General features: G+C 42.1%; 1 protein-coding gene across 2 annotated transcripts in view; it reads left to right on the forward strand.

Annotated features, from left to right (window-relative positions):
- The window catches only part of VTA1 (vesicle trafficking 1), a 568,530-nt gene extending 556,554 nt beyond the window's left edge, over nucleotides 1-11,976 (forward strand). For both annotated transcript variants that reach the window (XM_063917835.1, XM_063917834.1), the window contains one exon: nucleotides 11,580-11,976. In XM_063917835.1, coding sequence (XP_063773905.1) covers nucleotides 11,580-11,725 — 146 coding nt within the window. In that variant the 3' untranslated portion in view covers nucleotides 11,726-11,976. The remainder of the gene's footprint in view (nucleotides 1-11,579) is intronic.
- The last annotated feature ends 272 nt before the right edge of the window (nucleotides 11,977-12,248 follow it).

The following is a 12,248-nucleotide window of genomic DNA, read 5'->3' on the forward strand; positions in this document are numbered from 1 at the left end:
CGTGGCCTCTTCCTCTAAGGCAGTACCTGTTACAACAAGGTCCCTGTCTGTTCCAAGACTTACCGCGGCTGCGTTTGATGGCATGGCGGTTGAACGCCGGATCCTAGCGGAAAAAGGTATTCCGGATGAGGTCATTCCTACGCTAATAAAGGCTAGGAAGGACGTGACGGCTAAACATTATCACCGTATATGGCGAAAATGTTTCTTGGTGTGAGGCCAGGAATGCTCCTACGGAAGAATTCCATCTAGGCCGTTTTCTTCACTTCCTACAAACTGGAGTGAATTTGGGCCTAAAATTAGGCTCCATTAAAGTTCAGATTTCGGCCTTATCCATTTTCTGTTAAAAGGAATTGGCCTCTTTACCTGAAGTACAGACTTTTGTGAAGGGAGTACTGCATATTCATCCTCTTTTTGTACCTCCGGTGGCGCCTCGGGACCTTAACGTGGTGTTAAGTTTCCTTAAGTCACATTGGTTTGAACCACTTAAAACAGTGGAGTTGGAATATCTCACTTGGAAGGTGGTCATGTTGTTAGCCTTGGCTTCGGCTAGGCGAGTTTCGGAATTGGCGGCTTTATCACATAAAAGCCCCTATCTGGTTTTCCATATGGATAGAGAGGAGTTGCGGACCCGTCCTCAATTCCTACCTAAGGTGGTCTCATCCTTTCATATGAACCAACCTATTGTCGTGCCTGTTGCTACACGTGACTTGGAGGATTCCGAGTCCCTTGATGTGGTCAGGGCTTTGAAAATTTACGTGGCCAGAACGGCTAGGATCAGAAAAACAGAAGCATTGTTTGTCCTGTATGCAGCCAACAAGGTTGGCGGCCCTGCTTCAAAGCAGACTATTGCTCGCTGGATCTGTAACACGATTCAGCAGGCGCATTCTACGGCAGGATTGCCGTTACCGAAATCGGTTAAGGCCCATTCCACTAGGAAGGTGGGCTCGTCTTGGGCGGCTGCCCGAGGGGTCTCGGCACTACAGCTGTGCCGAGCTGCTACTTGGTCGGGGTCAAACACCTTTGCAAAGTTCTATAAGTTTGATACCCTGGCTGAGGAGGACCTCCTGTTTGCTCAATCGGTGCTGCAGAGTTATCCGCACTCTCCCCCCCCGTTTGGGAGCTTTGGTATAATCCCCATGGTCCTTAAGGAGTCCCAGCATCCTCTAGGACGTTGGAGAAAATAAGATTTTAAACCTACCGGTAAATCTTTTTCTCGTAGTCCGTAGAGGATGCTGGGCGCCCGTCCCAAGTGCGGACTACTTCTGCAAGACTTGTATATAGTTATTGCTTACATAAGGGTTATGTTATAGTTTCATCGGTTTTGGGACGATGATATGTTGTTCTTCATACTGTTAACTAGATAGTATATCACAAGTTATACGGTGTGATTGGTGTGGCTGGTATGAATCTTGCCCTTGGATTACAAAAATCCTTTCCTTGTACTGTCCGTCTCCTCTGGGCACATTTTCTCTAACTGAGGTCTGGAGGAGGGGCATAGAGGGAGGAGCCAGTGCACACCCAGAGTCAAAGTCTTTCTTAAAGTGCCCATGTCTCCTGTGGAGCCCGTCTATCCCCATGGTCCCAGCATCCTCTACGGGCTACGAGAAAAAGATTTACTGGTAGGTTTAAAATCTTATTTTTGTGCCAGTCATTACACCCTGTGCAGCTAGGCTACAGCCTTTTTTATTATGCCACGCCCCTATTTTGGGAAGCGTGCGCAATAATCTCTCCTTGGTAGATCACAAAAGCTTTTCAGCTTTCAAAGTAGATCACCGACTCCAAAAGTCTGGCCACCCCTGGTCCAGTGTGTACCTGGCATTAGGAGTTCAAATATGTCTGTTTACTGGTAATGTTTTTGTCGAACAATGAAAAAGAAATTGATACTATATGCAAAAAACAATATCTGGAAATGCAAGAACAGATAGTCATTTATTTGGCTGAATATTATATACTAAAAATAAAATAGGTGACGAGCCTAGAGGTCTTTCCATAGCACACAAAGGTCTTTTCATGACAGATATTCTGAGCAGTCAATCACATCCCTGCATTGGGCATTGTTTCTTTAGCTTTGGGCAAGCCATAGAGCATTTCAGAGAATGTTTTTTTTTTTTATAGTTTAGAAGTGACATTGGGTTTATTTTTCACATCCTAAATATTCACTCAAAGAGAACAGACCCAGACAGAACATGAATGAGAAAACCACTTCAGGGCATATTGTCTTCATCACATAGAAGAACTTCCCTGCACTGTGTCGGTTGTAACATTTACTAGAGAATAAAAGCTCCCTTCATCTGCCACACCTGAAGGACAGACCTTTCTCAAAGGTATTGGTTTTCTCATTATAAAAGAAAAGCAGACAATATGAGCATCTACGTTTTAAATGTCATTCTGTAACAGGAGAGTGGCACAGAGACAAAACGATCTTGCCTAAGTGACGGTAACAAAGATAACGTACCTAAACTGAACGTTGATCTAAGCAAGTAATCTCTTTTGTACATATGCAGTAGGGTAGACTTAACCTGTAACACACAGGTTAAAATGTACAGTAAAATAAAACCCTACTAACACAGTTGAAACAGACTCCATAACAGCTGGTGAGCCACATACTGTACAGTGCTACCTACATTAACATGGACTTCCATAACAGCTGGAGAGCCACATACTGTACTACCTAACTCTTACCTGCGATGTGTTCATAATGTAGCATGCTTCTGATATATAGCAGCATAACCCTTGAATTGATTCTGTGAGCTACTTGCAAGCATCAGAACACAAGGTTGTCCGTTCAAAATAAATATACGGTGCTACGTATGATGTGTAAACTGATTGCTTCAAATGAACAAAGAACCTTATAAAAGTGAAACCTAAGCAGCAAAACATGGAACTTGATTGTGAGTGCTCTTCTATTTATGGAAAGGATTTCAGAATATACTAATGTAATCTTTCAACTAATTGCAGAAAGAAGTTCCGTCAATTCAGTGCCAAGTGCAGTGATTATTATTTTGTTTTGAATGTTAGTGTTATATCCTTGTTCCCAACTATACTACATATTCTCTTTTTTTCTCCTCCTGTTTACATTCATTCACATTTTTTTATGATGAACCAAAGAGTATTGCATTATAATCACATTTATATAGGACGGTTCTGGTACTGTAAGTGGGTTTCATAATAAATTGTAAATTTTACGTGGACTGCTGTAATACAAATCTCACCGGTATAATGGGATTCTGGTGTAGTGGCATAAATTGTAAAAAATGCATCTCTATTCTTTGCAGTCAGCTCAGTCGTTGCTAATGCAAATGTATTATGTGAACACTAGCTTTTATAGTGATAGAAGTTGAAATTAGGGTGGCCAATCCTGGGCCATTTTTTTCAAATCCCTGGGAATCTGGATTTAAAAATGTTCAATCCCGGGATTGGTTGCATTTCCGTGCCTCCCACCCATCCCTGCCCAGGTCAGATAAAGCACAACAATCTCACCGGGCGGGGAGGTGGCTCACTTCCGAGGAATTCTGGAGGCTGGGCAGTCGGTGCGGCGGTGAGGTCCTGCGGCTGCGCAGCGTGACATAAAATCAGAGGTCACACGGCGCTGCCGCCGGATCTCACCGCTGGAGCCAGGGTAGGTGAGCTGATGGAGCCAGGCAGCGTCTGAGCATCCTGAGGACGCTCGATGCTGCTCGACATAGCCAAAGATAGGTTGGTGGCCAATCTCGAAATTCCCGGGATTGGAGCTTCCAATCCGGGGATTTCAGGATTGGCCACCGGGGGATTTCGGGATCGACTGGGATCCCGCTGATCCTGATCCCGCGCTTGGCCACCCTAGTTGAAATACATTCAGTAAAATGTAGCTGCCAGTGCAAATGAGGAAGCAGGCGCCCACCTACACTGCACTGTAGTAATTCACAGTGCAGCTTGCACTGTAGTAAATAATTTGCAGTGCAGGGTAGGTGGACGTCTGCATCCTCATTTGCATTGGCAGCTACTGTGCTCAGAGAAAAGGGCAAAGCAACAGCGCAGTATTGACTCTGATATGGTCATGTAAAATAATTGAAGAACAATGAAGTCTCTTTGGTAGATTTATTGCATTGTGAAGTTCACAGGGCTCACGATAAAAGAATATCATGAACTGCACATTGACACGTTGATTTCATCTTATATACTTTCATCATAGCATTACATGATCTAATCAAATTAACAAGCCAATCATATACATAGACCAATTACATTTCAAATATCAGAATATATTATAATTTATAAACTCCCCTTATGGGGGATTTCCAATTAATTAGCTCAGCATCTTGTGATTATGACTGTTACATTAAAAATATACTTTTACCTTCAACATACTTTCGACTTCCCTTTTCTATAGGATACTAGCTAACCACAGTCTATGAAATACTGTAAAGCTAGACTAACTTCCTTAATTGCTACTAAAATCAAAGTTTCTGCAAACATATAAGAATCACATTTAAAGCAACAGTTTCTTTTAAGCAATAGACAAACTGACATCCAGCTTCCATTTTGTGTATTCACTTAACTATATCATTCCTCTCTCTGCCAATATACTTGGCACTTTAATACACAAATCAGAAGGTTCAATTTCACAATTTCTAATGAGGGTTAGGTAGATGCACAACATAGGAAAAAGGTAGGTTCACGGGGATGGGCCTGGCGCCAATGCTCACCGCACCGGACGGGAATCCCTGTTCTTTTTATAGGAACCTTCTGGTGTTGGCTAAGAGGGTGTTGACACAGTTAGGTGAAACTCGCTTGTATTTTATGTTTAACATACTTATCCTGATTCATTTCTACCCTGTTATCCAGTCCATAAGTAAAATTAACAAGCTGTGTACTTTCCCTACCTGCCTGATCCTCCTCTAAAGCCTGGTATATGGGCTCAGCTTCCTGGAGTTGTAAACTTTCATAAGATTTGCTCATGTTAGCATATACCACCTGTCTTTCCTGCTGCCCCTGACTAGTTCCCTGAGTCACCTGTTCTAGTGGAACCTCATCATCTACCACCACAATGGTCATTTCATGGTGCACTTTCAACCTTTTAAATCCTTTACCACATTGTACACAGACTACTGGTCCACACTTGATGGTAAAGTATATGATTCCTACAATCAGGGCAGCAAACACAATGTACTGCAATATTCCAGAGAAAAGCTTTGCAATACCTCCTCCTAGCCATCCAAGTGGATCCCAACCTTCACTAGCACCTAACCTTATCATTTCCTGCTGCAACTTTCCCACCTTGCTCAGATGAGCACTTATTTCAGCTCTGTGATCTTTAATATAAGTACAACATTTTTGTTCTACCACTGCACACGTGCCCCCTTCTGCTGCCAACAGCTGATCCAGTGCCATCCTATTTTGTAAAGCCACTTTTTTTACTTGAGCCAGCTCTTCCACTGTCTGATTGATTGAAACGACCAATTTCCCTACCATCTGATCTAGTACCGTTAAGGTTTGGGACACAACTTTTTCCACCAAATAGATAGTGGACAGAGGAAACAAAGTTCCAGCCGTACGTTCACCATCAGAAAATCTGAAAGATACATCCCCTTTCTTCACTTCTCTTTTGCTGTGATGTCTCAAATATGTAAAATTACTTGACACTAAATCATGTTCTACAGGGATATTTCTTGGGTATTGATCCAGCTTAGTAGTGGCTCTCACTAAAGGGACTACATAGGAGAGCACACATTGTCCTTTGGCACCTAAGGGAATTCATGAATATGCCCATTTACCACAAACCCAATACATACCCTTAGGCAGAGGCATTCCAAGTACTTTAGTGTAAATGAGTCCTATGTATATCATAAAATACCCAGTGTTATTGCCATTGACATCTTTACGCGTGCTGTTATCAAGAGTACACCTTTCTCTGTAGTTGGTATAAAGTATTGTTAGGTGTTAATGCCCCATTTGCATCTATGGAATGCCAACAGGTTTTGAGATTCTTGAGGGAGCATCTACCGGACATCTTTACCACAAATGTGGCTCCAGTATAGTTAGTGTACCCTAGGTTTGGGCTTTTTACCTGTAATATTTTTTCCTTGTACACATATGGGTGGGACTTTTTATTAACACTTAAGCAGAATTCAGGTTTTTCTTTGGCTGCAGATACCTGCAGAGCGGGCGCATACAGCAAGCCTGCGTTTAAGACATTCAAATATGGGAAGTCTACTATATTCTGTACTTTAGGTGTCTTATTGGCACAACTGCGACTACCATTCTTTCGCTTATGGCAGGACCAATCTCTGTCTATCATGTCAGCTGTGCTTATGTAATGAGCCAGGAGGGGTATGCCTGCCTCTACACTGATGGGTAGGTGAGTACAAATCCAACATTTGCTTGTGTTGAGAGCCTTTGCCATTTTACTGTGCATTGCTATCATGGAATTACCTGTAAATTCTCCTCCATGATCATTCTTTTGTAAGGCCCTACACACACGTCTCTTGGATAACATTTTATTGTAAAGTGTTACATTACCTGTTTGACTGGTCACATTGTTAACAGACCCTGGAATGTATATACAACACTCAAGCACAATGAGTATGATTGTAATCAGACATGCCCATGAGAGAATGCACCCCCATAGTTCACGGTCTGGCCTTTGGCCTATCAGCATCATCCTGTTTAGCATTGTCTTTGTTGTCCTTTGAACTTCACAGTACTCTTCTAGGAGTTATGTACCCTCCACAGAGATACTGCGTTGGCAAGTGGCTCAAGGGATTATTATGCCCGAACCACTCACTTGCTGGTTTTACTGGTGAAGTGCAGAGGAGTCTTGGAGAATATTTTCCACATGTGCTGTCTCAGGAGGCGTGACTTTTCTGCAGTGGGTGGAGTGGATCCACGAAGTCTTCTCCTTTATCTTAACAGCAGTTGGGGTTGTCAACAAGACTTGGTAAGGTCCTTCCCACCGGTCTGTCAGCGAGCCCGATCTCAGGAAATTTCTGACCATCACCTTATCACCAGGATGTAGATTATGACAAGCACCTTCCGCAGGAGCTGGTTGTGTGCTGGTCACAGTAGCTTGGATCTTCTTTAGCTGGTTGCTTAATGAAATAAGATAGTTTACAGTTAAATCATTTGTTTTGCTGAGTTCATATGCGGGTGCAATAGCAACATTGGGCAATTTTCCAAACAGTATTTTATACGGAGAAATGTTTAACTCCCCCCTTGGTGTTGTTCTGATCGAGTGCAACACTAATGGCAAAGCTTCTGGCCACTGCAAGCTGGTTTCTTTACATATTTTGGCCAGCTTATTTTTAATAGTCCCGTTGCAATGTTCAATTTTGCTGCTGGTTGGCACATCTTTTTAAACACTAGTCCCATAAAATGTATGCCTTGGTTAGATGATATCACATATGCTATACCATATCACATATGGTATACCTATAAATTCCTGTACCAATTTCTGTGCTGGACTTGATGCTCTACCTAGCCACTGAACCTGTCTACACAAACCAATATATGCTAAAACATCCTAACCTTTGGAAGCTGAATGACATCAATTTGTATAACTTGGAAAGGACCAGTTGTCTGGGGAAGATGTGAAGGTATAGTCTTAACTGTTCTTCCAGCATTTCTCTGCAAGATGATGCAAGAAGCACAGTATTTGGTTGCAACTGATGCAAAACAAGGTGCATTCCAGTAAGTCTGAATCAGACTAATTATGGCCATCTTACCTGCATGGGTCAGTCCATGGGACATCTGTGCCAATGCTGGCAAGAGTGATTTTGGGGCAACAGTTTTACCTTCAGAGCTGTGCCACAAGCCTTCATTGCATTTTCCCTCTTTAGTCCTTTCCTGTAAATAACAAGCTTTTTGCATTTTGATTAATGTTTGTTCATTTAGTATACATATATCTTTAGTAAACATGTAAACATTTTTATTACAATTTATTTTCGTGCTGCTACCTTGGCAGTTATTATCAGCTTAGTCAGGGTATGTTAAGCAAGCACGAGGGGTTACACTTTCCTCCCCCCATTCCTCTCTCTGAAACCCATCAGTTTCATTAACCATTTGTAAAGTAGCAGAGTTCAAAATATTACATTTGACCAGGCTAATGGTGGTAGAAATAATGAGGACCAGTTCCCATTTTGGTAAGCGTGCCACAGTGTTATGCCGAGTTTTTTGACAAGTTAGTAGAGCTGCTATTATTATTATTTTGCTTTGCAGGGATTTTTGTTAGCATGGTTTGCTATACAATATGAGGTGAAATTACATTATATGCCTTAATTAAAAACTAATATATTTTATTGTTTTCTGGAACTGTATTGCCCAGCACGGTCTGCAGGTTAAATTAACAACGTATTATCTGCAGTTGGTTTCTACAGAATTAACAAACAATTTCAGCTCGACAGCGCAAGTATCCAGTTGATCAGACTGGACACCTGCCTGTTTCACGCTGAAACGGTCTATGTCTAGGGGTGGTACCTTTCTGTTGCCCACCCAGCCATATTACCAGTGACTTCAGCAACTTTAACTTGTTTTTAACTTTATTGAACACCAACTTATTTTTATGGTGTACTGCTAAGGTTGTTAAATCCTCTGGGACTTGTGTGCGCCACAGTAGATCATTAATGGTCAACCAATTTTTGATATGCGATAAGACCAAAGTGCAAAGTGTACCCAAGACAACAAAGGCCTGTGGTAGGCAAAGTGACCTTGTCCGCTATCAGGGATCGTGCAGCACCCGTGTCAATCAGAAAAGAATGTTTAGAATCTCCAATTTTTAAATTAATGGTAGGTTCTTGAGAGTTACAAGATATTACAGTCATGGTCTTCACGGGGGCTTCGGTATCCTGTCATTGTAAATCCTCATCACTTTCTGTGGTGCCCTTCTTTGCCTGGGACTGCCTTGGTTTTTTAGGGCGTCTGCAGTCCCTTGCAAAGTGTCCTTTCCTCTGACAATTGTAACAAGTAAGTTGCGATCTGTCTGATGATCGCCTGGCACCCATACTATAATCAATTGGTCTATTAGCTAGGTCACAGGTGGCTTGTGCAGCTTTGACCTGTAGGTTCATAAGCTTGGTTTCTGTGTTCAATTTCTTGACCACCAAATTGTCCTCATGGTATATTGCAAGAGTGACCAGATCTTCTGGACCCTTTCTGCGCCATAGAGGATCATTGATGGTCAAGCGGGTTTTTACCTGAGGCTTAAGACCTTCCACGAAAGCTCCAGATAACATGGGCTGAAGCACATCCTCCTTAAATATATCTTCAATGCCTCCATAATTCTGTCCATTTCTGAATATCAAAGGTTCCTATCACAGGTATTTCAGGTAGTTTTGTATGCCATTTCCTGAGAAATTTCACAGCCACACTTCCATGTTTTTGATACATCACACTTGCTGGACTGCCGTGCGGGATCTCTAACATAGAAGAGCCCTTCGGTGTGGACATCTCTTGACCCATTGTAATGGCTAATCTTTATTTTAAAGTCCAGCCTCAATGTCCAATACAATGGTAAACAGGGACGCTCCCCTTGTTTATAGAGATATTACTCCACTTAGGAAACCTCACCACCTCGTCAGGTGCCACGGCTCTGAACAGGCACACGTGTTCCACACTCTGCTAAGCTTGGCTTGTGTACAAGGTGCTTTTCACAGTGGGTGAGTATCCCTGATACTATCCAGTATAGGAGAGTTTAACCGGAGCCTCTCTCCTACCTGGGCCCTGTCCAGAATCTGCCGGCGTAAAGCCTCGGCCAATCACACTCATAATCACTCACAGACTTCACGCTTAATTTAGCAAGATATGGCAGGCAAAAGATCCCATAAAATCATTAAATATGATAATGACAGAAATTACAATCTTAACACTCCATACTAATCACTGCATCTGGTAATAAAATGCAGTTAAAATCATTTTGGTTCCATACTCACAATCTCCAAAAAGACTTCAAGGAGTTACAAGCCAACAATAACACACAAAGTCAGCAGACCGAGGCAGGGACACATGTAGCAGAAGTAAGATAACAGCTCTTACCTATGGCCACAGTTGATCCAGGTGTCCCGGCTCCAGCCCACCTTCCTTCTTCGTGTGTCAATGTTGGGTTGATCTCGGTGGCACAGACCTCCAAAATGATATGGTCATGTAAAATAATTGAAGAACAATGAAGTCTCTTTGGTAGATTTATTGCATTGTGAAGTTCACAGGGCTCACGATAAAAGAATATCATGAACTGCACATTGACACGTTGATTTCATCTTATATACTTTCATCATAGCATTACATGATCTAATCAAATTAACAAGCCAATCATATACATAGACCAATTACATTTCAAATATCAGAATATATTATAATTTATAAACTCCCCTTATGGGGGATTTCCAAGTAATTAGCTCAGCATCTTGTGATTATGACTGTTACATTAAAAATATACTTTTACCTTCAACATACTTTCGACTTCCCTTTTCTATAGGATACTAGCTAACCACAGTCTATGAAATACTGTAAAGCTAGACTAACTTCCTTAATTGCTACTAAAATCAAAGTTTCTGCAAACATATAAGAATCACATTTAAAGCAACAGTTTCTTTTAAGCAATAGACAAAATTGACATCCAGCTTCCATTTTGTGTATTCACTTATCTATATCACACTCCACCCCCCCCCCCCTTTCTTTTATTTAAGTGCACCACTGCCAACAACACCACCTTCTTTTATTTTAGGTTTGCGTGGGTTCACTCCCTGCTGCCTGACTCCCACTTCTGACTTCTCTCCCTCTCTCGGTGCGTGTGACGTTACATGCACATGCGACATCATTATATTGCACGCACAACACAGCAACCCTCGGACTCTGCGCTCAACAGAAAAACCTATCTACCTAACTCTGCACTTTCTGTCCTCTTCTCCCATTGTGTCCACCTCTATTCACCATTTATTGTAAATTTGTATGAGCAGGGCCCTCTCCTGTGTGTCTACTCTTCAACTGGATACTAACTACACACTGTAATTACATACCTATGTGTAGCAGTCTGTACTTGTGTATCCTGTTGTCAATTTTATCCCATGGTATGAAACTAATGGTGGGTACACACTGGTCGATATATCGGCCGTTCAATAGAATATCGCGGGTCCGTCGGCCAGTGTGTACGGCCGATATGTCTGTGAACTCCGTAGTTCACAGACGTATCACGTCGGCCCCGCAGCACAGCCGACGGCCAGTATATCTACCGATATAGTGGCGGCCGGCGGTGATTGACAGCTGAACTGGGCGGGCGTGTGTACATGCCCGCCCAGTTCATGACGTCAGTCCCCGATGGAACGGGCAGTGGGTATGCTCAACACACTGCCCGATCCGTCCATAGATATATCTGCCGATCAATTGATAGTCAGATATATCTACCAGTGTGTACCCACCTTAACTGATGCAAATCTGTCAGATGATGTAGAGTATGTTTTAGTACTGGCCTGTATATTAAAATCCCAGTTATGGGTTCCTGGCGCAGAAGGCTGCCCTGTGCATTTCTAATGGCCCCAAAAATTGACATGATGGCTGCAAAATTATTTTACAAATAATAAAAAAGTATTTTCATGTTCTCTCTCTGTCCACAGGTGAGGCTAATTTGACACCTGAAGATTTTGCCAAGGCACAGAAATACTGCAAATACGCTGGTAGTGCGTTACAGTATGAGGATGTGAACACTGCAGTGCAGAACCTCCAGAAAGCCTTGAAGTTGCTCACTACTGGCAGAGAATGATGCAACCACTGGTTCTCTTCTTGGGCTTCAAAAACACAACTCTTTTCAGTGATTCCACATGTAGAAAATGCCCTTCTTGTGGTCAAACACAAAGATGAAGATATAACACTCAATCCTCCAATAGCATTTGTTATTTTTTGATCATCCCAGATATCATTTGAGGAGGCGATACATTAAAAAGTCCTTGCTATGTTTACATGTGTGGTTTATGTTTCTTTATAATCTCTGCAAAATAAATGTTCATTTTCTGATCTGTTGTAGCATGAAATCTGATTTATCACAATAAGAAGTCAAAGTAATTCTTCATGGTTGCAATGAGTTCCCACCTAAACACTACGATGCATAATGTATGCCTCACTTTTAAAACACCATTTATGTTGACATCTGGGTGCACCGTGTGATACTGGTATATAGAACATGTTATATACATCTGTAATATTTTTCATACACCGAACGATATACAGCAGCAGCCGTGGATGGGCATAATCCATTAAGGAAAACTGTACAGCTGTTAAGGACAGTA

The sequence above is a fragment of the Pseudophryne corroboree genome, chromosome 4, assembly GCF_028390025.1.
Source record: "Pseudophryne corroboree isolate aPseCor3 chromosome 4, aPseCor3.hap2, whole genome shotgun sequence".
In the NCBI taxonomy this organism is placed as follows: domain Eukaryota; kingdom Metazoa; phylum Chordata; class Amphibia; order Anura; family Myobatrachidae; genus Pseudophryne; species Pseudophryne corroboree.